At 43.5% G+C, this 23,473-nt stretch overlaps 1 protein-coding gene across 24 annotated transcripts in view; it reads right to left on the bottom strand.

Moving 5' to 3' along the window:
* Positions 1–23,473, bottom strand: part of DMD (dystrophin) — a 2,248,405-nt gene that overhangs the window by 103,933 nt on the left and 2,120,999 nt on the right. For all 24 annotated transcript variants that reach the window (XM_070067426.1, XM_051827673.2, XM_051827679.2 and 21 more), the window contains one exon: positions 4,062–4,136. In XM_070067426.1, coding sequence (XP_069923527.1) covers positions 4,062–4,136 — 75 coding nt within the window. The remainder of the gene's footprint in view (positions 1–4,061; positions 4,137–23,473) is intronic.

Genomic DNA, 23,473 nt, shown 5'->3' on the forward strand with positions numbered 1-23,473 from the left:
CCGTGGTGGCCATTTGAGGGATGAACCAATGGAAGGAAGACCTTTCTCTCTGTCTAACTCTGCCTGTCAAAAAAAAAATAATAAATAAATAAATAAAGCTTTTATTGCTAGCCTGTGCAGCACTCCCCAGTCAAACCCTTTCATTCCTGAAGATTTGACAGCCAGGGTTCACAGCTCTTATGTCTTCCCCAGATCTAGTCCCAATTCTGGATCATTTCAACACCAACATGGGTGACTCATGCATCATTCTGGCCTCTCGGTTCCTTAACTTCTTATTTACAAAATTATTTATTTGAGAGAAAAGTACACAGAGAGATCTCCCATCCACTTACTCATTCCCCAGATGCCTGCAATGGCTGGAGCTGGGCGAGGCTGAAGCCACATAGGTGGCAGGGAGCCAACTACTTGAGTAATCACCACTGCTTCCCACAGCATTCCTTAGCAGGGAGCTGGAGCAGGGACACAAACTCTAATGTGCAACACAGATGTCTTGACCAGTGTCCTCACCGGGAAGCTAAACCTTCCTTCCCTCCCTTTTTCATCTACATAGAAATGCATGTCTACTCCGCCTCTGCCATCTGCCCAAATGGTCTTTTCCTAGACCTAATCACCCAGAACTGTTCCACCTTTGAAATAAAGTTCATGGGCTGGTGGGTAGTGTAGTGGGTAAAGCTGCCGCCTGCAGTGCCGGCATCCCATATAGGTGCCGGTTCTAGTCCCGGCTGCTCCACTTCTGATCCGGCTCTCTGCTACAACCTGGGAAAGCAGTAGAAGATGGCCTAAGTTCTTGGACCCCTGCACCCAAGTGGGAGTCCCAGAAGAAGCTCCTGGCTTCTGGGTTTGGAATGGCGCAGCTCCGACCACTGTGGCCATCTGGGGGGTGAACCAGTGGATGGAAGCTCGCTTGCTTGCTCGCTCGCTCTCTCTGCCTCTGCCTCTCTGTAACTCTGCTTTTCAAATAAATAAATCTTAAAAAAAAAGAGAGAAATAAGTACTATTCAGCTCTGCTTTTCTCCGACCACAACTTCTTGGTCTCTGCTTCTTTCTCTATCTCTTCCTTCCACCCCCTGACCAATTTAGCCTCTTGATCCTGCTACTTTCTAATTAATGGCTTTCACAGGAATTCATAGCTTCTCCCACATAACGTGGAGTTTGGAGACAGCACTTCAGGCACTCTTTTGCCCAAATCCTCACTTCTCTTGCCTAGCTGTCCCTCTGCCCACCTGCGCTCCTGAGCACGCGCCTCCTGACTGCTGTGTGTGCCCGGATGAACACTCCACTCCCACAGATTGCTGCTGCCATGCAATCCTCTGCTGACTCCTGGGTTCCGGACTGCTGGCTCTCAACTTGACCGCCACAAACATAAGCCCAACCCCAACTTTCTCACCCTTGGCTGTGAACAGCATCAGCGCGATTCACCTTCAACCTCACACAGAGTCCAGAAGCATTTCAGGTGGGCAGCCCTCACTCTCCTGTTCCCAGGTTTCTTAGTTACCTGGGCCTCCCTGGAGCCTTCCCTCTGCCCCACTCACTACAGTGGAAGAGCGGGATCTCCCCCCTCTCCTGGACCCTGGAGCACCTGCCCATAGCCCCGAGAACTCGTTTTTTTATCATCTCCTCTTAAGCCAACAATTTTAGTCTTGCTCTGCCTTCTTTTCATATCCATATGAACACAAAGGGGATTCTAAAAGTTGACTGAAAATTCCCATTTTAATACCATTTGTCCATGAACTTTCTGAAGCCCCCTCATATACTCAAGTGCCTCATTAACTCCTTAGCTCCCTTCAGCTAGCAACCACCCTTCCTGCTCGTCACAACTAAGCCCAAGACCCTTCATACCAACCACGTCTACAATCCCCACTTGTGATTCACTTCCAAGACTACCTCCATTGTGCCTCTAAAATCTCACCAAAGTTACTAAGGACCTCCTTGTTGCTAAATCCAATGAGCACTTTTTTCACGTCTATCCTGATACCCCAGCAACATCTGACCCTGACATAGGTCCCTTCTTCCTACGCAATACACAGCACGATAACCTCGCGATTTTCCTGCTTCCTGCTGGCCATTCCCTAGCAGTCCCCTTTGTGGGTTGCTCATCTCTGTCTTAAATAACTCTTTGCAGGGCTGGCGCTGTGGCGCAGCGGGTTAAAGGCCTGGCCTAGCAATGCCGACATCCCACATAGGCGCCAGCTCGAGTCCCGGCTTTTCCACTTCCGATCCAGCTCCCTGCTAATGCACCTGGGAAAGCAGCAGTGGATGGCCCAAGTCCTTGGGTCCCTGCACCTGTGTGGGAGACCTGGAAGAAGCTCCTGGCTTCGGATCAGTTCAGCTCTGGCTGTTGCAGCCATTTGGGAAATGAACCAGTGGATGGAAGACCTCTCTCTCTGTCTCTGTCTCTCTACCTCTCTCTGCAACTCTTTCAAATAAATAAAATAAATCTTAAAAAAAAAAAAAAAACTCTTTTCTTTTCTTACTCTACACTTTCCCCAAGCCATCTCCCCCTCTATAGGTTACAAGTAGTATTTACACGCTGGTGATTCCTAAATGCTATCCCCGTATTCTTCCTGAGCAACACAGCTTCACGTCCAACTGCATGAGACAAGCCCACCGTTCACCAGGTAGCCCAAGCCAAGCACCTGAGTGCTTTCTTCCTTGACTCTCCCTCATGCAACACACCACATAAATTACAAAGGCCTAGCAAATCCACCTCCTAAATGTTTCTAAATTCTCCCCACCTATCTTCGTTCCTTACTGTGTTAAGTCAGGCCACCATGTCGTTGGCTTTGATTACTGCAATAGGTCTCTCTCCCGTCACACAACCCCTCAATCCCACAGCCAAATGTAATCTTAGCTCTGTCCCAAGGCCAAAATAATCTTTCTAAACAAAACTTTGATCATGTCATCCCCTTGCTGAAATTCCTTGAATGGCCCCCCCAGTGACCTCTAAATTCTTGAGTTTGCGTTTAAAGAGACTTTCACAATCCGCCTGGAGTGCCTCTCTCATCCTGGCATTTCGCAATAACCCTTCCTGGAATTCCGTGCTTTAACCACAGTGCAGTATTTTCAACTCCTGAGCGTGGCACGCTTTCTCTGGGCTCCAGGCCTCAGCATATGCTCTTCCTTCTGGCTAGAACATCCTTTCTGGATTGAGCCCTCCGAACCCTTCTGGACTCATCTGACAGACAAAACCCCTTCAACCGAACCTCCTCTCAATCTCACCCCGTACGTCTAGCTGCTCACACAGTATCTCATTCTTCTACTGTCACACAACTAAACACAGGACACTGAAATCGTCTCTTCACTTCTCCTCAAAGTGCCCATAAAGCCTGCGAACAAAGGTAATGTCACTTTTTTACCAACCGCAGAAACCGCTGATGACCTTCCATTTCTCTATGTCACCAGACTTTATGAACACCATGAGGAGCCCTCATTAGACTGGAACTGTCTAGTCTGTTTCATGGACGTATCACCAGTGAATATAGACATGCACAAAACAGCATGACTGTCATTCACTTGGCTGATAACTGAAAATCTGATGCAAAGATAGAGCTATAACGTTTTCAGGACTTCCCTGCAGATACATGATTAACAAAAAAAACCCACAGAAAAGCAGTAGAATCAGCTTTCCTGTATCACAGCATTCGGCCACACGTTAGTCATCAAGCTAAGAAACCATGCACGTCTCTGAACTGCGGTTGGATTCCACTCCAGAGTCGCAGTCTCCTAATACTAAACACGCTTTGTAAGATGAAGAAACAGGTAAACTTGGGGAGATAGCGCAAGCTTCATGAAGATAATTATGGACAGCGATGCTAGTTGTTGGATAACAAAAATCATCCCTGTCTTAGCGATTCAACATCAGTCGCTGAGGAATACGGACAGGAATGATGCCAAACAATCTAACAACACAGTTCGGGCAAACACTAAGCCAAAGATACTTTAAAAGAATGAAACAGTTAGTACAATAGGACTTCCGACAGTGATTGCTCCCCTCTCCAAGGGAGAATGCCCTCCCCCAGTTTTTTAAGCAAGACTATGCAGATGTCCACACGGATACTCACAGCACAGGGCCTTCTGCAGCCTGCGGAGCTTCATGGCCGTCCTATACGCGGAGAACCTGACATTATTCAGGTCAGCTGAAGACAAAGGGGGGAACAAAGACCATTTGTTATTTCATCAGTAAGCATAGACCAAAAAAAAAAAAAAAACCCCTAATGATTTGCCAACAACTACAACCACAACCACAATAGGCTAGGACAAAATCTTGTGTCTGTGCTCCAGGATTTGGGAGGTGGAGCTCTGCTGATGGGAAAAACACAAACTCCCTTCGCCCTTTGGCAATCAGGACAGCTAAGTCCCGTGAGTGGCACAGCCTGTGGGGCATTCAAGTAGTCCTCGTTCCCGACGGGGAAAAGGAGGACAGGCATGTTGTTTTTTTCTCGACTGTAGTCTGGATCTACTGTCGTAAATCTTTACTGCATCAGAGTCAAGAGAACTAGGAATACATTACTGAAATAATTGCAATATCTGAGCAGACGATCCAGTGGCACTATAACATGTTTTCTGGTTCCAAAAACTTAGACATGCTCACTGTGAAAAACTGAGACATTACAGGAAAATATAAAACTGAGTACACAAATCATCTATAACCCTACACCCACAGATATGCAGTGTTAAGGGCTTTGGTATTTTTTTGTTCAACATATGTGTATGTATGTATATTATGAAATATATGTTAAAGTATAATTTGGATTAAAATATACATTTTTAAAATTTTGGTTTTTTTTTAATTGACAAAGTTTTATGTATTTATCAGGTGCATAATTTGACATTCATATATGTGTTGTGGAACAATGAAATCTCGCTAATTAACATGTACATTACTTCATACTTACAATTTTTGTGCTGAGAACACTTAACATTCTCTTTCTTGGTATTTTTCAATACAATATATCATTTTAGCTATAGTCTCTATGCTACAGAATAGATCTTGAGCTTATTCCTATTAACTGTAATTTTGTGCTCTTTGACCAACAACTGGCTTTAAATTCCCAGGTGCAATCATTCTAATATTCAGCATGGAATAACAACTGAACAATTTACGCTACTGCGGTTTCTACAGTCCTCTGTCTATCCAGCTACATAGCAGGAAACTATATTTAGATGACGCCCTTATTCAAGTCTACACAATACATAAGCCTTGATACACACTGGGCTACATTTCTTTTCTGGAGTTTTTGTGTACCTATGTTTCAGGAACCCAGCTCCAGAAAGCTCCTTGAAGACAAGAACCCTGTCGCCTACTTCTGTCCATATTTCCCAGCAATTCAATATACAACTGCTCTCTGAAAAATTGGTCTAATTCAACTAGGGTACTGACTGACAGACGGAATGAATACATGAAAGAAAGAAAAAGCGTACTGGCAAACATGACTAACTGCCATAATCAAATGTCACTCACAAAACCAATTCTAATAAGAGTTTAGGAAAGGGCAATAATTTAATCCATATCCAAGTCACTTGGGTCAACAATATTAGCTTTATAGCCTTTGCAGAGACTAAACACAGAAGCCTGCATTTACATTAGAAAGAAGAAAGCAATCTCTGTAACTTAAACTAGCAGCAGAATGAAAAACAGAAAAACACCAGGCAATACCAAATGCTGGTGAAGACATGGAGCAAACAGAATTCACACACTCTTACTGCTGGTGAGATTGTAAAACAATAAATTTGGAAAACCAGTTCAGAAGTTTATTATGAAATTAAACATATATCTATCTTATGATCCAAATATTCTATTCCTGGGTATTTACCCAAAAGAAATAAAAATATGCCCACAAAAAGACATGGAGATGAATGTCCACAGTAGATTCATTCATAATAGCAAAAAAACTGGAAACAAACCAATAGACTAATGGATAAGCAAGCGCTAGGATAGACCACTACTCTGCAAGAAAAGGAACTAATTTCTTATAATGTGTACCAAAAAAAAAAAATTAAACTGGGTAAAAGAAGTCAGGCACAAAACAGTATAGAATATTTGGTTTCATTTATATGAAATTCCAAAACAGCAAAATTCACCTTTAATGACAGATGGTAGCTTAGGGTAGACCTGGGGTAACTGATCTCAAAGGCAAACAAGGGTATTTTCTAGGTGACTAAAATGTTTTAGATCTTGACTGGCATGTTGGTATGGTAATTTACATGAGTGTACGTGAAAATTCAAGACGTGGGCTAGTGCTGTGATGCAGTAGATTCAACTGCCACTTGGGGTGCCCGCATCCCACACTGGAGCGAGCGCCCAGTTTGAGCCTGAGCACCTGTGCTTCCAGTCCAGCTTCTTGCTAGTGCTGCAGGGAGGCAGTCTATGATGGACCAGCGGCTTGGACCCCGGCCACCCACATAGGAATTCCTGGCTCCTGGCTTCAGCCTAGCCCATATCTGGCTGCTATGATCATTTGAGGAGTAAGCCAGTAGATAGAGGATCTGCTTGTGTCTCTGTCTACAGACTCTCTCTCTTTATGTACCACTTTGCTTTTCAAATACATAAACAAAATCTTTTTTTAAAAAATGGAAGAATTTTATATTGTTTAAGTTTTGCTTTAATTAAGTAAATTTTAAGAGTTTAAAGAAACCCTCACGTGGACAGTACAATATGATGTATGTGTGTGTTAGCATAAGCTACACTGTAGAGGCGGTCAGTTGCCTTGAGCAGGAATGCACACTCCAGGGGTGGCTGGCTAGCAATTAATCAAAAAAGCTCACCCCAGAGGCCACCATGCTAAGTGCTTCAGCTATATTTAGCGCCTATTACACCAGGGGTTTCATTAATTATCCCAACGAGTGTTAGTCGGGTTTGTGTTGGTGGTATTAGCGGTTTGCAAAACAGGAGGACTGTTGGAAAAGGTTTAGAAATATCCCCACCATTACATCAACAGGATTTAAGAAGAATCTAACAGGCCCTCCATCTTTAGAAATGGCGCCCTAGCTGGATTCCAAAATGTTTGGGAGTGTTGTATTGAATTCTTGGTTGCCTGAATTCCAAATGGCTAATAAATGTCTGTATGTGACACAGCTTGTTGGGAGACTTATTATAACCTGGTAGCCCTCACCTACGTCGGAACTATAGGTGGCCAGCAACACCTACCAAAGGGGAGCTATATGGGTGCTTGTTAGCCAAAATCGCCATCTTTTTGGAGCTTATTAGAAATGCAGAATCTCAGGCCCTATCCTGATCTACAAATTAGAATCAACATTTTACTGAAATCCTCAGGTGATTCACATGGACATTTAGTCACAATAGGCTCTCTGTCCACCGTAATAGTTTCTTGTTTCATATTGTTAAACTTCAATTATAAATTCTCTAAAAACTTGCATTGTCTTTTGCTTCTCTATTTTTCTGCATTCCATTTTCTGGGCTTTTAAGAGATGAGTTAATAATGATTGTAGCCAATGAGCCCAAAAACTCACCTCTGGGACGTATTTGTGTATCTCTTGTTTATGATGAACATCAATGAAGGAAATTTAATAAAACCATATTAGAGTGTCTTGAAAGGTTTTATGCACCGATTCCTTCTCAAAGTCAATGAACTCATCCCTGGACCTTGTTTTCTGGTGTGTAAAACTGGATTTATCTGGGTTCCAGTGACTGTCCTCCTTTCTCCCCCCCCCCCCACCAAGTACTGGTGCTCTTCCTTTGTCTCTTCTTCAATCATCACTTTTTACCTTCTTGGGTGGTCTCAGCCAACTCACTGTATTGTAGCAGTAATCCACAAAAATGCAGTCTTCCCCTCCAGACTGCTCTAACACCATTCACCAGTACGATGAGTTGCTTCCTATGCTTGCTAGTGTAGGGTTCCTCCACAGGCATTCATAATTGAGTCCCTTCGGCTCTTTATAAAATAGGTAATGTAGAGACACAGAAGTACACTTTTGATCAAATCCAGATCGGTTTTCCCTTAACAACAGCTGTGGCAGTTTTCAAGCGATAAGCCTCCAACACCAAATTGTCTTTCATTCATTTACTTACACAAAAATATTGCGTGAGCTATGCGCTAACCAAACATTTGTGTAGACAATCCTGGCACGATGCCTTTCTTCTCTTTCCCTTTCTGATCCTCCTTAGCAATTGCCTCTTAAGTCACAGTAGGCTCAGTTTCCTCCTACCCTTCTTCTTTCATAAAACCCAGATTCCTCTCTTATGACCTCAAATCTACTGCCCTTTCCCATTTTCCTGCTCCTACTCAGAATTCAGAACAAATGGTCTACATGAGGTCAGAAGCTCCATCCGAATGACTCAGTTCCTATGAGGAACTGGCAGATTCCAGGGGCCAGAGATCCCAGTGGGAGAAGCAAGGATGATCTGATTCTCTCAGGGTGGGGATCACTGTGCGACCGTATTGGAGACAAGCATCTGGAATGTTCTTGCTCTAGCAATGTTCTTGGCTTCTGTAAAGCACTTCAAATTTTCCTCCCTTTGAAACTTTCCAACTATGACACATGTGGCCTCTAGTTAATCCTCCCTGACACTCTTTCAGAGTACCTCCCCCACCCACTGCAGAAAACCAGTCTTCTGCCACCAGCCTTCTGCACATGAGAATCCCAACATTCTCCATCATTCAGGAATATGAGAAGAAAGTAGCAGGGCAAATGGTCCGTTTCCACCATAAGGCTACAGAATCCACACAAATTTCTATCACACCAGTGTTCGGGGTGCCCTGAATGTCTTACTCAAGGAAGGTCGCTGGCTATGTTGTTTGAATTCACATGTGTTGCTAGGGCTCCGCAGCACCACGCCCTCTGCCTCACAGCTGGAAGAGATAAGTGTGCCTTGTGAAAGTGTGTAGGATGCACACAGAAACCTCAAGATGCAATACAGCTGCAAACAATGTGCCATTGTCCGGGCCTGAAGCTTCGGATGACTGGGGAGCTGAAGTATGCAGGCACTTGAAGAAAGCTAAAAGGCTCCCATTCCCAGGCCCCGTGGGAGGCCGGGCTCCACTTTCTCTGGGAGCCGCCTTTCCAGAACCCGGATCAAAGCGGGAACGAGCTCACTGGCTCTCACGAGCCGGAACTCAACAAGAGTGAGACTGTCCAAGAAACAAGTTACACCAGGTTTCCATGGCAGCTGGTAGAAAGCATGCCTCAGAAGGATAAAAATGCTGAACTCTACATTCCTCTTCTTGCATTATTTTATTCAGAGCTGGTTCTAGCGTAAAAGTAGAGAAATCTAGAAAATGAGGCACATATCAAACCACCTGATGTCTCAAACTGCATTACCAACTACCGAGGAGATGACCCATTCACTTGATTCCGAGGCACAAAACAAGTTTGGAACATTTTTGCCCCTGGATTTGCCTGTGGACTTCTCTGAACTCTGGTAAATATCCCTGCTACAATTTTTCCTTTGGCTCTGTGGGAAGTCATCATGGAAGGCGTCAAATTCATGGGAAAAGAGGAATGCATGATCAAGTTCCAGGCACAAAGCTACACACGTTGGACATGCTCCGGCAAAACCAGTGAAAACTGCCTCAGCATGTAAAAGCCACGGGAAAATTCTGAAGATGTTCTACAGAGAAAACAGGAAGCCCCTTCGGTTCGCTTGTCTAGCTGGTTTCCGCCTTTTAATAATACTGCAACCTGCTATTGTGGCCTGAACTGAGGTGTAGAATGTAAAATAAGGAGTATTGCAGTCCAGCTTCCCAGTGGCTTCTGGAGATGTTCTGGAAAGATCCAAAGTTTCAGTATGCTTATCTCTTAGGTAGAAGGAATGAAAATGACCTCATAAACTTAATGAGTGCAAAGAGGCGTGCAGCTGAAGATTATTCCAACAGATACAGCAGTGCTGTGGTCCGTGTTTTCCCTACCAACTCTATTTTCCAGAAAAATCTAATCCAAATCTCCCAAGCAATCATGAGTGAAAAGTAAAATTGGGAAGAATTACATATTTTTAGTACAGCTCCAAACTCAAGTGTTTGGCGTACAATGTACATTAAACTACTACTATATGTTTAATAATTTTCCAAAATTTCCAAACAAGACAAAGCTTCTCACACCTTCCCTATTATAGGAAAATGACTGTAAAACACAATAGTACTCGTACATCTCTGATTCCCAAGCCTCACTCTTTCTAGAGTATTCTAATGAACTCGCCACATGACCACTACTATTTTGCCAGCTCAAACTCACTGGAACAGACAAGAACCTTGGGTCTTAATCCAAAACCTTAATGAGGTTTTAGATAAACTGAGTAATTTAAACCAAGTTGGCCAGCAAGCAAATTAGGCCACGAGGTCTAGGCTTCAGAAGTTTAGAATTACCGGAGACTCTTCAAGAACAGATAAAATTCTGGAACATATCTTCAAAAAATTGGTTGATGGAAGAGGAACATTAACAAATCACACTTGGCCCATAATTTTTTAGATATATTTGAGGACTTTTAAAATCGAAACTCATTAAAACATCATCATCAATCAACACAGAGTTTTACTTAAATCAGAGAAAAATAAATCTACACACAAATAAATAGGAATTACACATTCATATTTGCAGGAACTATAGAAAGCCTAGTCTGCAAATTTATAATTACTATCAAATTATGTTTCCGGATATGAAATGATATTACTGATTTGCCACTAGTGATTCTCTAACACTCTTCCCCAAAATGAAGAAAAGCAATAGAATATGTGTGGTGACACAAAATGTAGGAGACTTCGACTTGAGGAAGAGAGAAAGAAATTATAATCTAAAAAAAAAATACTTCTTTATTGTTTTGGAGAAGTTTAACTGTGAAACAAAAGACAGTACAAAATCCTGGCTGCGGACTGTTCAAGGCCCTTCTGGCTCCTTCCTCTTGCTTGGCCTTCCCCAACAGAACCTCACTACTTCTTAGCAACGGTGAAATAGTTGAAATTCAAATTAGTTTTGCTCATTGTTAGCTGCTCTGGTAAAAGGCAGCTTCTGGAACAAATGGCCAATATCAAGTGTTTGGAGGACCTGTGTATCTTAAGGCCCATTCCTGGGGCCTTGGCTTTTTACTCAGAAAATGGACGGCTGACTTTTATAGACACTGCTCAGGCGTATTTCTTTTACTCCAACTTCAAATCAGGAAGGATCTAATTCTCAAAACTCTGTCCCCAGGGAAAAAAAGAAAAGAAAAAAGAAAAAAAAACCACCCACACACGTATATAATAATCCATAAGGATTATGGATAGATGGATATCTTTCAATATGCAGTAAAGTATTCTGGCCAATGAGTCTTGTTTCAATCATTAGCATGACAGATCTTCAAAACGTTCACAGAAAATGCATATTATGAAAAAATTATGCATGGATTTCAAATTTTTTGCAACAAAATAAACTCTTTGAATTTCATTTTCCATGAGCTTTTTGAAGCACCCTTGTATTCTTTTAAATGTATATGAAGCATAACCAACTCATATAATGGTATAAATCTAATTAAAAATATATAAAAGGGGTAATATATAAATATTAATGACTTTTAAAGATTTTTTTAGACAAAACTGTTTTATACCTTTTTTGAAAAAAAGATTTATGTATTGAATTGAAAGGCAGTTACAGAGAGAGAGTGATCTTCTATCTGCTAGTGTGATCCCCAAATAGCCACAACGGCTGGGGTGTGCCAGGCCGAGGCCAAAAGGCAAGAGCTACATCCGGGTCTCTTACGTGGCTGCAGGGGCTCAGGGACTTGCGCCATCTTCTAAGGCATTCCCAGGCACATCAGCCGGGAGCTGGATCAGAAGTGGAGCAGCTGGGACTCGAACTGGTGCCTGTAAGTGATGCTGACAATGCAGGTGGCAGCTTTACCTGTTTACCTGCTACGCCACGTGAGCCCCACTTTATAGCTTTTTAAAAGATATCCACCCATCCACAATCTTTTCATCTATCCCTTCTTTACTACAGAGCATGGACTATGTGCCAGGAACCGGGCCAAGACACGGAATACACTGTAACCAAAACAGATCTCTGCCTTCTCTGAGTCTGCAGTCTACTGAAGAAGATCAATAGTAATCAAATACTCTCGTGTGCTGTGGCAAAAGGGTGAAGGGAAAAACACAGGAAGCTCCGGGACTGTATACAGAGGGAAACACGGGTCGGATGGGTTTCTCTGAGAATGTAAAGCTCAAGCAAGGGCCGGAATGGAGGCTGAATGGGGGTCTGGCCTTGGGAAGAGTAGGAGGTGGTCGGCACATGCAAATAAACCTCTGAAGCAGAGAAGAGCATCGGCCACTTGGACTTCTGAGTAGGCCAATACTGCTGAGATCCCAGAGAGGGCCTGGCAGGCAGGTGGGGGCGGCCCTGCACATCGAGTCAAGGACACAGGGTCTTCAGACTTCTAGCTAAACCCACACAACAGATGGATCAGATTCGCTTGTTTCTCCTCATTCCTGAAACTCGACTAAGACGACAGCACAAGAATTAAAAATGACATTTACCCAGAAGGAAAGCAAGAAAAAAATAGGACAGGACATGAGAACAGATCAGAGCTCCAGGATCTTGAAAGTGTAGAGAATGATCTGGTAGTGATCAATTTGGGAGATCAGAACGATCCCAAGCTACATTAACGTGGGGAGGAAGGATGAGGAGCTTGGAGCCAGGAGTGGGAGGAGCTAAGAAGAAGCACATCACCAAGGATCAGAAATGAGTGGCTCCATGCTCCTCTTGAGGCTGAAATGTACCTGAAAATACAAGGATTGCTTTGAAGTCTTTAGAGCCCTAAACACATTCAGCCCCCAGGGCCAAGCATTCTTGCCACCTGCTGTTTCATGCTGACACAAGGCTGCAGGACCTAATACGTTATCCCTCTTAGTATTTTTGTTTGTTTGTTCTACTTAATACTTTTGGTTGAATACAGTAATCAATACACAGTTATTCTTAAGTGTTGAAACTTAAATAAGAGAGGGAAGAGATGTGCAATTCGGAACATGCTCAAGCTGACTTACCTGAAACGGTAGAGTTAGAAACATACCAGGGGATTCCAATTCAATCCCATCAAGGTGGCATGTACCAATGCCATCTCACTAGTCCTGGTGATCAATTTCTGTTCACAATTGATCATAATGATAGGACTAAGAGCCAAAGGGATCACAGAAACAAGACTAGTGTCTGCAAATACTAACCGATAGAATAAAAAAGGGAGAGAACGATCCAACACGGGAAGCGAGATACACAGCAGACCCATAGAATGGCAGATGTCCTAAACAGCACTCTGGCCTCATAATCAGCCCTTAAGGCATGCGGATCTGGCTGAAAAGCCCATGAGAGTATCTCAGGCATGGAAAGCCAAGACACTCTGAAAAAAAAAATGACCTAAATGAAAGATCTCCGCGAGTGAGATTCCAGTGGAAAGAACAGGTCATCGAAGAAGGAGGTACCTTTCTCTGAAGGGAGGAGAGAACTTCCACTTTGACCATGGCCTTGTCTAAATATGATCAGAGTCGGAGAACTCAAAAGGCTTCCATAGCCTTGGCAGCTCATGACAAGAGCCTAGGGTGATTACTGATGCCATAAACAAGAGTGTCAATTTGTTAAGTCAACAAGAGGAGTCACTGTGCACTTATTCCTCATGTAGGATCTCTGTCCTTAATGTGCTGTACATTGTGATTTAATGCTATAACTAGTACTCAAACAGTATTTTTCACTTTGTGTGTGTGGGTGCAAACTGTTGAAATCTTTACTTAATGTATGCTAAACTGATCTTCTGTATATAAAGAGTATTGAAAATGAATCTTGATGTGAATGGAAGGGGAGAGGGAGTGGGAAAGGGGAGGGTTGCGGGTGGGAGGGAAGTTATGGGGGGGAAGCCATTGTAATCGATAAGCTGTACTTTGGAAATTTATATTCATTAAATAAAAGTTAAAAAAAAAAAAGGCTGCAGGTTAAAGCTCTGGACACGAAGGGCACTAGGAGCGAGGAAGTGAGAGAGTGCGAGAAGGCAGGCAACACGGAGGGATTTAGTGCCAAGTCAGCAGACCGAAAAGAAGTAAATTCTCAACTGTACTTTCTACTGAATTCCACATTCAGTCCCCCATTTTCTCTTCGGTCACCTCATTAAAAGGCTTCTTCCACCTTAGCACTGCCAGATTTGCTCTCCTCATCTCCAGAAGAACTTAGACCTTTCAGCAAGGTATCGTCATGGAACGGGCTCTCAATTTCTCATTATCCTGATTTGTCATCTTCTTCATGCTCCCCTGTCACCACACCCAACCAAGGCAACATGCTTTCTTTTGCTCTCCCTGTCACACTGGTCAATCTTACTACTGGAATGAAAGATGCTAACCTCTCTCTCACACCAATCTTACTACTGAAATGAAAAATGATAGTCTCTCTCTCTCTCTCTCTCTCTCTCTGGCTCAGAACTTGTAGTCATGGCTTTCCTTTGTTATTCACAATCATAACATAGGCACCTCAACTACTAACAGAACTCAGAATCACATGAACTTATAAATTTAACCTGGTTTCTTTCAGTTCTATTTTAAACTTGATTAATTAACCAACCTCCCACTCTCTCTTCCTAACTGAACACACATCTCGTACTCTCTAGGGCAGAGTCAGTTTAATTAAATTTTAGCTCATTATAATAAAGGTAGGACACTAAAAAATGATCAAATGTGACTTCATTTTTAATTTTTATAAAGCTTTCCATATAATCAAATTCACAGACCACTCTTAAATAATTTTGCGCTCTAATATTTTTGGATTGCAAAAGCATACTCTTGGTAATATGGCTGATACTACCTATTTCAAATATTTTCTTCTCTCATAGTTGGGGAATTTGTGGAAAACCTACTTTAATGATAAGAACAAACAGGAAATTTCCTCACCTGCTTGATTTATTTATTTATTTATTTGACAGATAGATTTAGACAGTGAGAGAGAGAGAGAAAGGTCTTCCTTCCAATTGGTTCAACCCCCCCAAATGGCCGCTACAGCCGGAGCTACGCTGATCCGAAGCCAGGAGCCAGGTGCTTCCTCCTGGTCTCCCATGCGGGTGCAGGAGCCCAAGCACTTGGGCCATCCTCCACTGCACTCCCAGGCCACAGCAGAGAGCTGGACTGGAAGAGGGGCAACTGGAACTAGAACTGGCGCCCATATGGGATGCTGGCACCGCAGGCGGAGGATTAACCAAGTGAGCCATGGCGCCAGCCCCCCTCACCTACTTTAATGTTAACCTTTTCCTTCTCCCTTTCCCTTTTTAGAAAGATGACCACATTCTCCTCAGTGCTACCATTCCTACCTTCTCAACTAACCTATCTCTCCACTCTCATCTCCTTTAGATTTCAACATAGGATGTTTCTCCCAAAGCTCCAGTCTCTTTCAATTCCTTTTCCTGTAACCACAGACCAGAGGTCATAGGTTGAGTCTGTTTGCAGACTTGCTTTTGATCTCCGACTGGTAGGTAGGCTTGGCTCACTTATTGGTTTTCAAAATCGTCCAGCTTCTCTGGAGGAACCTGAGGTGCCCACAATGGGGATCCACATTCTTATGGGACAAAAGTCAACACAAGCTGAGGTCCTTTTAGCCCTAAGAGAAGCTTTTTGGGTTGTCCACGTCCCCACCCAGCCACCTTCAGTTATTTCAATGTCTACCTTAGGCCCAGGAGGCAATTTTTTCCTAGTTTCTTGCCTCAGCCAGACCTTTATTCTCCCAAAACCTTGTTACATTTACCCTGCCTCCACCTCCCTTTCTTTTTTCATGTCTACTTCAAAGCTTTACCATGGAGTCCCTCCAATATCTCCAATTATCTGGCCTTCACTCCAATTACTCTATGGAAATGATTGTTACAGGGTTTTCTACAATCTTTCCAGGTATTAATTCTCGGGACTCCACCTTTACTAATGCACTCAAATCAAATGACTGTGCCACCAAAAACACTGCCTCAATGCACTTACTTTGCCGGTACACGAACAGATGGGAAGACAAACTAAAACTCACAGTCTCCTGACTATATTTCATTAAGTGACAACCACTTACACATTTAAAGCCATCAGTTAACATTTCTTTAAGCACCTATCATGGGTTTTACTGCATACTACTCTTGGGGGTTAGAGAATCAGGCTTCTAAAATAATGGGGAAAGCAAAAATATTTCTATTCACCTGCACACAATCACATATTCTGTCTGTGATGTGTCAAGCAGCATACACATACACAACTCTGGCTATGTGAATGTTAAAGAAAAACCCAAGCTGGACAATAGTTGAAGTGCTAACAACAGATTTTATTCAGGACTACCACAATAGAGCAAACCAGAGTGCAGTACAGCACAGGGCTCAATTCCAAATAACAGCATGGGCAAATGGGAATTTGCAGCCAAAGGGCAGTGGTGAGGGCTGGTGGAGAGAAAATTACTAAGAGGAAGCAAGAGGGCTATGGAAGGATTCTGGCTAAAGGAACCTAACAGAGTTCTGGTTAGGACAGACCTGGGGTAATCAGAGGGATGGCAGAGCAAGAGGAACCTGATTAGATATCTACAGCGATTAGATACCAAGGGTCGGGGTTTCTGGCTAAAGTGACTTACAGCAGGATGCTTGCTAAAACTGGATTTTACAAGGAAGGAGGACCATGAGCCTGGGTAAAAGTTCAGGAGCCTAATTCAAGTTGGATTAAACAGAGAATCTTTGTCATAGGCATGCTTATGCAAACACACAAGCATTGGAGGGGACTTCAAAAAGTCTGTGGAAAAATGGAATTAAACAATGAGTTTTTTTTGGTACAATTTTCTAAAAAGTAAACCCATGCATAAGTTTTCCATAATATATTTTCCATGAACTTTTTGAAGATGCCTTGTATAATAGACTATGGTGTATTTTAATATATTTAACAAAACACTGTCCAGCACAATGTAGGTTGTTATCCAATGTACATTTTTAAGGTTAATAGAACTGAAAATTTTCCATATAAGCCATGTTACGAAACACTTATTATAATTTCTAAGCCTACAGAGGCTTATTTAAAGTTAGTTTAAGTACTCTCTACAACACAAATAAAAAAAAGCAATACTGGTAAAAATGATCTAACTAATTAGAAATGGTTGCATTTTTACTGTTATACTTGAGAAAGAAAAGGAAAGGAAATTGCAACTTCTGAAGACATTGTTATGCATCCCTTGCCTCTGGGACAATAAATACTAGTACTCAATAAATGTGCACGGGGTGTGTTTAGCCTGGCAGTTAAGACACAGACTGGCACACTAGCATCCCACAGGTGCTAGTCTGATGACTGGTTCTGGCTTCTAACTCTAGCTTCCTGCTAATGCAGACCCTGGCGGGCAGCGGTGCTGGCTCCAGTAGTGGAGATCCAACTTCCACCTGGGGGACCTGAACTGAGTTCCCACCTGCCAGCTTAGGCCAGGCCTGGGCCCTTGTGAACATTTGCGGAGTGAATCAGCCAGCGCTAAGCTCTTGCTCTCTCTCTCTCTCACACACAATTAAATAAAATTTTTTTAAAAAAATCAGTATGTTTTGAATACAATTAGAATCTGAAAGAAAATTCCTAGTTTTTACTGGGTTTAAAGCTGCTGAGGACATCGATTGAACATATATTTTTTTTTCTTTCTTCAATAGAATTTTCCACTATTGTGGGTGAACCACTACGATTATTTTCTTGCTTACTTTTTACAGCTTAAGCTGCGACTCCTTGTCTGAAACACACACTAACAAAGACATTAAGACTTTCCCAAAGGGAAAAAAAAATGGTCTGAAGAGAATACTTATGGAAAAAGCTGATGCAGGTGTGTTTAATTGTGGCAGATACTATAGGTTGGTTCACTCAACACTCCTACCCACAATCTTTCTCCATGGGTTTTCTCTACTACAAAGCCTAGAGGCTGTCAATCCTCTAATCCAGCCAGGGGCAGCCAAGTGGCCAGAGTTTTGGTCAATGATTGAGAAGGTATCTGCAGGGCAGGGTTTCCCTGCAAAAACTTAAGACAAACAGCTTCGGGGTGGGGGGGGGGTGCGGTGTCCTTTCTCCTTCTTGCTGTACTCATCTTGGAGCCATGAGGTCAAAGGGGCCTCTGATGGCACCCTGGAACTCTTCTACAGCTCACAACTGCCTGTCTCTAGACTTCTTGTCATACAAAAACATGAACTCCTATGTGGTTAAGATATAGCTGGGTGGATGTTTTATCAACTGTAGCCAAATCCATTTCTAACTGACACCTTAATTGAACTGTAAGGAACAGAAAGCGGATGACTACATCAACAGAGAGCATCACCTAGCCCCTGCAATCTTCCTTGGAGTGGAGAAAAGAAGTAGGCAGTAAGAACACAACTGAGGGACCAGTGCTGTGGCGTAGTGGGTAAAGCTGTCGCCGGCAGTGCCGACATCCCATATGGGCACTGGTTCGAGTCCCGGCTGCTCCACTTCCAATCCAGCTCCCTGCTATGGCCTGGGAAAGCAGTGGAAGATGGCCCAAGTCCTTGGGCCCTTGCACCAGTGTGGGAGACCCAGAAGAAGCTCCTGGCTTCAGATCAGCACATCTCCGGCCATTGTGGCCATCTGGGGAGTGAAACAACAGATGGAAGCGCTCGCTTGCTCGCTCTCTCTCTCTCTCTCTCTGCCTCTCCTTCTCTGTGTAACTCTGCCTTTCAAAAAATAAATAAATCATAAAAGAAATTAAAAAAAGATGATGATAGGTCACAGAGTTCTCCATCCTTGCTACCAGGTGGTACCACTGATGCAGAACAGCTTGGCCCTTAAACAATTTTATACTAGGCGGTTTAGGGGGCAGGTGTTTGGTGCAATGGTTAAGCCACTGCTTGAGACACTTGAATTCCACATTAGAGTGCCTGGGTTCAAGTCTTCACTCTGCTCCTGATTCCACCTTCCTGCTAATATGCACCTTAGGAGGCACCAGGTGATGGTTCAGGTACTTGGCCCTTAGACTCATGTGGGAGATCCAATTTGAGTTCCTAGCTGCTGGCTTCATTCTTGGCCCAGCCCTGGCCAATGCCAGCATTTTGTAGTAAACTAATGTACAGGAGATACCTCTCTCTCTCTATGCCTTTCAATAAATGAAATAAATAATAAAGGATTTATATGAGTAATGCACTCTTCTAGACATGAGTAGATCTGTAGTGTTTAGCCATTTGTCTTGAATGCGATGCTCACAAGTCTGATTCTGCCCATATATAAGGATTAGAATTTTAAAATATAAGAAGTTACTTCTCTGGAAATTAATGTCTTCCTTGTAGACATTGTAATTAACCTATTTTTCATTACCTCTTTAGACATGTTCACATTTTTGTCTTTTCATTAGTCCAAAATCTCCTTGAAGCCAAGTAGCATCTTTTCCTACCAGGAGTTCTTAAAATAATTTTTTTTAGAAAAAGTTGGGGTGGGGCCAGCATTGTGGCATAGCAGGTAAAGCCACTGTCTATGATGCTGTCATCCCATATGGAAGCTGGTTCGAATCCTGGCTGCTCCACTTCCAATCAAGCTCCCTGCTAATGTAGCTGGGAAAGCAGCAGAAGATGGTCCAAGTGCTTGGGCCTCTGCATCCATGTGGGAGACCCTGTTGAAGCTCTTGGCTCCTGGCTTCAGTGTGGCTCAGCACCAGGCCATTGTGGCCATTTGGGAAGTGAACCAGAGGATTAAAGACCTCTCTCTTGCTCTGTTTCTCCTTCTCTCTCTGTAACTCCTCCTTTCGAATAAATGTTTTAAAATATTAAAAAATAAAAATACTAAAAAGTTGGGGTAACTTTCAAACTAAGATGCTTATCTACCCTTTATCTGATTGTATGATTTTTAGGTTATCATTGAAAATGATTTGTTCCCAACATCTCCACACCTCCCCCCATCCTCTCCTACATCTTCACAAATAAAATGGATACCAACATGAACATCAGTGCAAATTTGACCTTAATTACCATGGGAAAAGCATATTAACCATCTTGCAAGACAGCTTTTTGTACCACTTCTGCCTTGGGCCGGCACTTAGCCTTTTATCTCATTAGGGAAAAGAAACTGTTACAGTTGTGGAGAGATAGAAGAAGAGAATCGGCTGAATCCTTCAGCCATGAATCATTAGTCCAAGACGGCACATAATTCAAGATACTCAAACATGTGCTCATTGCCATGTCTGGTATACTCTAGTTGGAGAGGGGAACAGGTGGAATGAATCAAATTCCCATGCATCCAGAAGCCTAGTTAGGGGATGGCGTGCATAAAATTGAAGCAGGTGACAGAGAACAGTGTTTTCTTTCTAAGTGTTATGGCTCATTTTCAGAGGCTAGATACTAATAAGCTGATCTTCCTAAGGACACTAATTTGTAAGTCATTCTTTAAAAAAAGGAATCACATAGCAGCTGTAGTTATTATAAAACTAATCAATGACAGGAGCGTCTCCTAAGATCCTGGACTGGCCCAACCCATGACACAGATGGAGGAACTGTTAATAAAGGATGCCTCAAGGGTCCATATCCACTCTTTTCTGTGTCTGGATAACACATCTGAGTCTAGAAACCAAACGGTGACTGTTGTTCGGAAAAGACTTTGATTTTTTTAAGTCGTCTCAAAAGTAGATTGTACTTAGACACTGCTAGACATTGTTTGAAATAAAGCATGGACTGTCTCCCTTGACCAACTTGAGGGTTCAATCCAAGAACTCCACGTTCCTGTGTTCACCTGCTGGATAGCCATGAAGTCACAGGAGCCAGCTGCCCTCCTCCCCTGTCAGTGGCCAAGTCTAGGGCTCCCGCCTCTTTTGACTGCTTCGGCACAGCAGGGAGGAACCACTCCCCCTTCCTCTACCCCCTCTGCTCTCTCTCCTCTCTCCTTCACTTCCTGACACTCCATCTGACCTACTTTTGTTCCCCTCAGTATCCCAGACGAGCCTAAAGCAGACTTTTCCCCCCTAAAATGTAGTTGACAATTACTTCAGCCCTTTAAGAAAAAGATTCATTTATTTGAAAGGTAGAGTGAGTGAGACAGAAAGGCAAATATCTTCCATTTGCTGGTTCACTCCCTGAAACATCTCCAGCAACCAAGGCTGGGCCAGGCCAAAGCCAGGAGCCAGGAATTTCATCTGGCTCTCTCATGTGGGTGGTAGGGGCCCAAGTACCGCTGCCTTCCCAGTGCGCTAGCAGGAAGCTAGATAGGAACTGCAGTAGTTGGGACTCGACTCTCCAATATGGAATGGGGGTGTCCGAAGCAGCAGCTTAACCTGCTGTGCCACAACACTCACCCCTACTTTCGCTATTTCCATAGTCATGTAGTCAGTACAGAGTCTAATACCAGTGGTCGCCTGATGGGCACGGAGCACTCCAGGGCAGGTTGCTGGAGGCACCTGACAACACGCAGAGTCTGCATCATCAGCTTCATTACAGATAAATAAAATGAGCCTGAGAAATGTTTGGTAACCTCCTTAGGTTGCAGCCCAAAGCCTGGATTCAAGGCCAAATCCTTCTGACACCCCAACATCCTTGATGGCCTTCCCCGCTTCCCCTCTATAGGAGAAATGTGTGTGTGTGTCTTTGCCGGGCGTGCTTCTAAGTCCAACAGAGAGAGAGGGATGGTCTGCACCCTCAGAAGAACCAGGACTCAGGGCAAGGCGCAGGGGTGGCTGGGAAGCTGAGCCAGCACAGAAACCTCTGCACACACAAGAACAGCGAGCACAGAGAAGGGAGCTGGCTGAGCAGCAGCACAATGCGGTGACCAGGAAAGCACTAGAATACTAGGGATGAAGGCTTACCCAGATAAATTCAACAACATTCTAGTCACATAGGGCAGGGCATCAGGCGCTCTGAGGGTTAAATAACAGCCTGTGGCTTGGGGACCTAACTAACAAGTTCTAAGCACCTAACTCACAATGAAACCTTTGGAACGCAGCTGGAGGGGAAGTTCAGAAAGGCCTGAATCTTGTCTCGGGGCAGCAAAGTGGTTTCTGCCTGACTGCTGAGGGACTTAATGCACTAATTTGATGGTAAGGATGAATGTGCTACTCTGAGAATCACTAAACACCCACTGCTGGTATCACATAGGCAGAGACTCCCTGCATGGCATGTGTATCATAATAAGCATTTTTGAAGCCCTGTATATCATTAGAAATTTTATGCATGATTTTTAAATAAGAAAATGAAGAATATAGCACTTCCAAGCTAGACCCCTCTAATTCCAAATTTTCATTTTCCTAATGAGAAAGCTAAGGACTAGAAAGTGCTCCGTCACTTGCCCAGGGTTCCCTAGTCAAGGAGCAGAAAAACACCACTGGCCAAGTCTTTCTGTCCCCAGGCAGCAGCCCTTCTCTGGCACAGCCACGGGACAAAACACAAAAGCTCATTCGAAGTGGGACTTCAGACTCGCGCTTCCGGCTCAAGGGCTCCCATTACTCCCCCACTGGAACAGAGAGCCTGTGGACTTCTTTAACCTTGACGAGGATCTGACTGGAAAATGAATTTTCCCAGAAGCAAGCAGGGTCTAATCTCCCCCTGTTCCACTGATTTCTAGACTCCAGAATCTCCTTCTGTTTCTAAGGTTCAGCTCCATCCAAACCACCCTGACGTAGGAAAAGCCATGAGCACTCTGAAGTGGATAGCGGTAGAAGAGAAAGTGGACACTCGCACTAAAGAGCCGAGGTGGCTTCAATTCTCAATCAAGAAGCCGGGTCCTGGACACTTACTTAAATATGGCCACAAACAGAATCATTTACTCAGTACTTTTTTTTTTTAATTTATTTGACAGGTAGAGTTAGAGACAGTGAGGGAGAGACAGAGAAAAAGGTCTTCCCTCCATTGGTTCACCCCCCAAATGGCCGCCATGGCTAGTGCAACGCCGATCCTAAGCTAGGAGCCAGGTGCTTCCTCCTGGTCTCCCATGGGGTGCAGGTGCCCAAGCACTTGGGCCATCCTCCACTGCCTTCCTGGGCCACAGCAGAGAGCTGGACTGAAAGAAGAGCAACTGAGACTAGAACCCGGTGCCCACATGGGATGCTGGCGCCACAGGCGGAGGATTAGCCAAGTGAGCCACGGTGCTGGCCCCACCTCTCAGTACCTTTAACTACCATTTAAATAATGATTTCTGGTTTACTTCTTACTTTTTACTGACACATAAAAATTCTACATTTTCTAGGGTACCATGTGGTACCTTGATACATGTATACATTGTGCAACGTTCAAATCAGGTTAAACTTACTTCCTCAAACATTTATCACTTTCTTATAGTAAAGACATTCAAAATCCTTTTTCCAGCATTAAAAACATATACATACATATATATATAGTATATTATCATTATTTGTTATTCTACTGTGTAGAACACCAAGACTCCTTTTTACTATCTAACTACAAGGGGTCTTCGAAAAGTACATGAATGGGGACCATCATTGTGACACAATGAGCTAAGCCACTCCTTGGGATGCCAGCATCCCATATCACAGTGCTGCTTTAAATCCTGGCTCCTGGCTTTGGCCTGGCTCAGCTGTGGCTGTTGCAATCATTTGGAGAATGAACCAG

This window comes from Oryctolagus cuniculus, chromosome X (assembly GCF_964237555.1).
Source record: "Oryctolagus cuniculus chromosome X, mOryCun1.1, whole genome shotgun sequence".
NCBI classification, from domain to species: Eukaryota; Metazoa; Chordata; class Mammalia; order Lagomorpha; family Leporidae; genus Oryctolagus; species Oryctolagus cuniculus.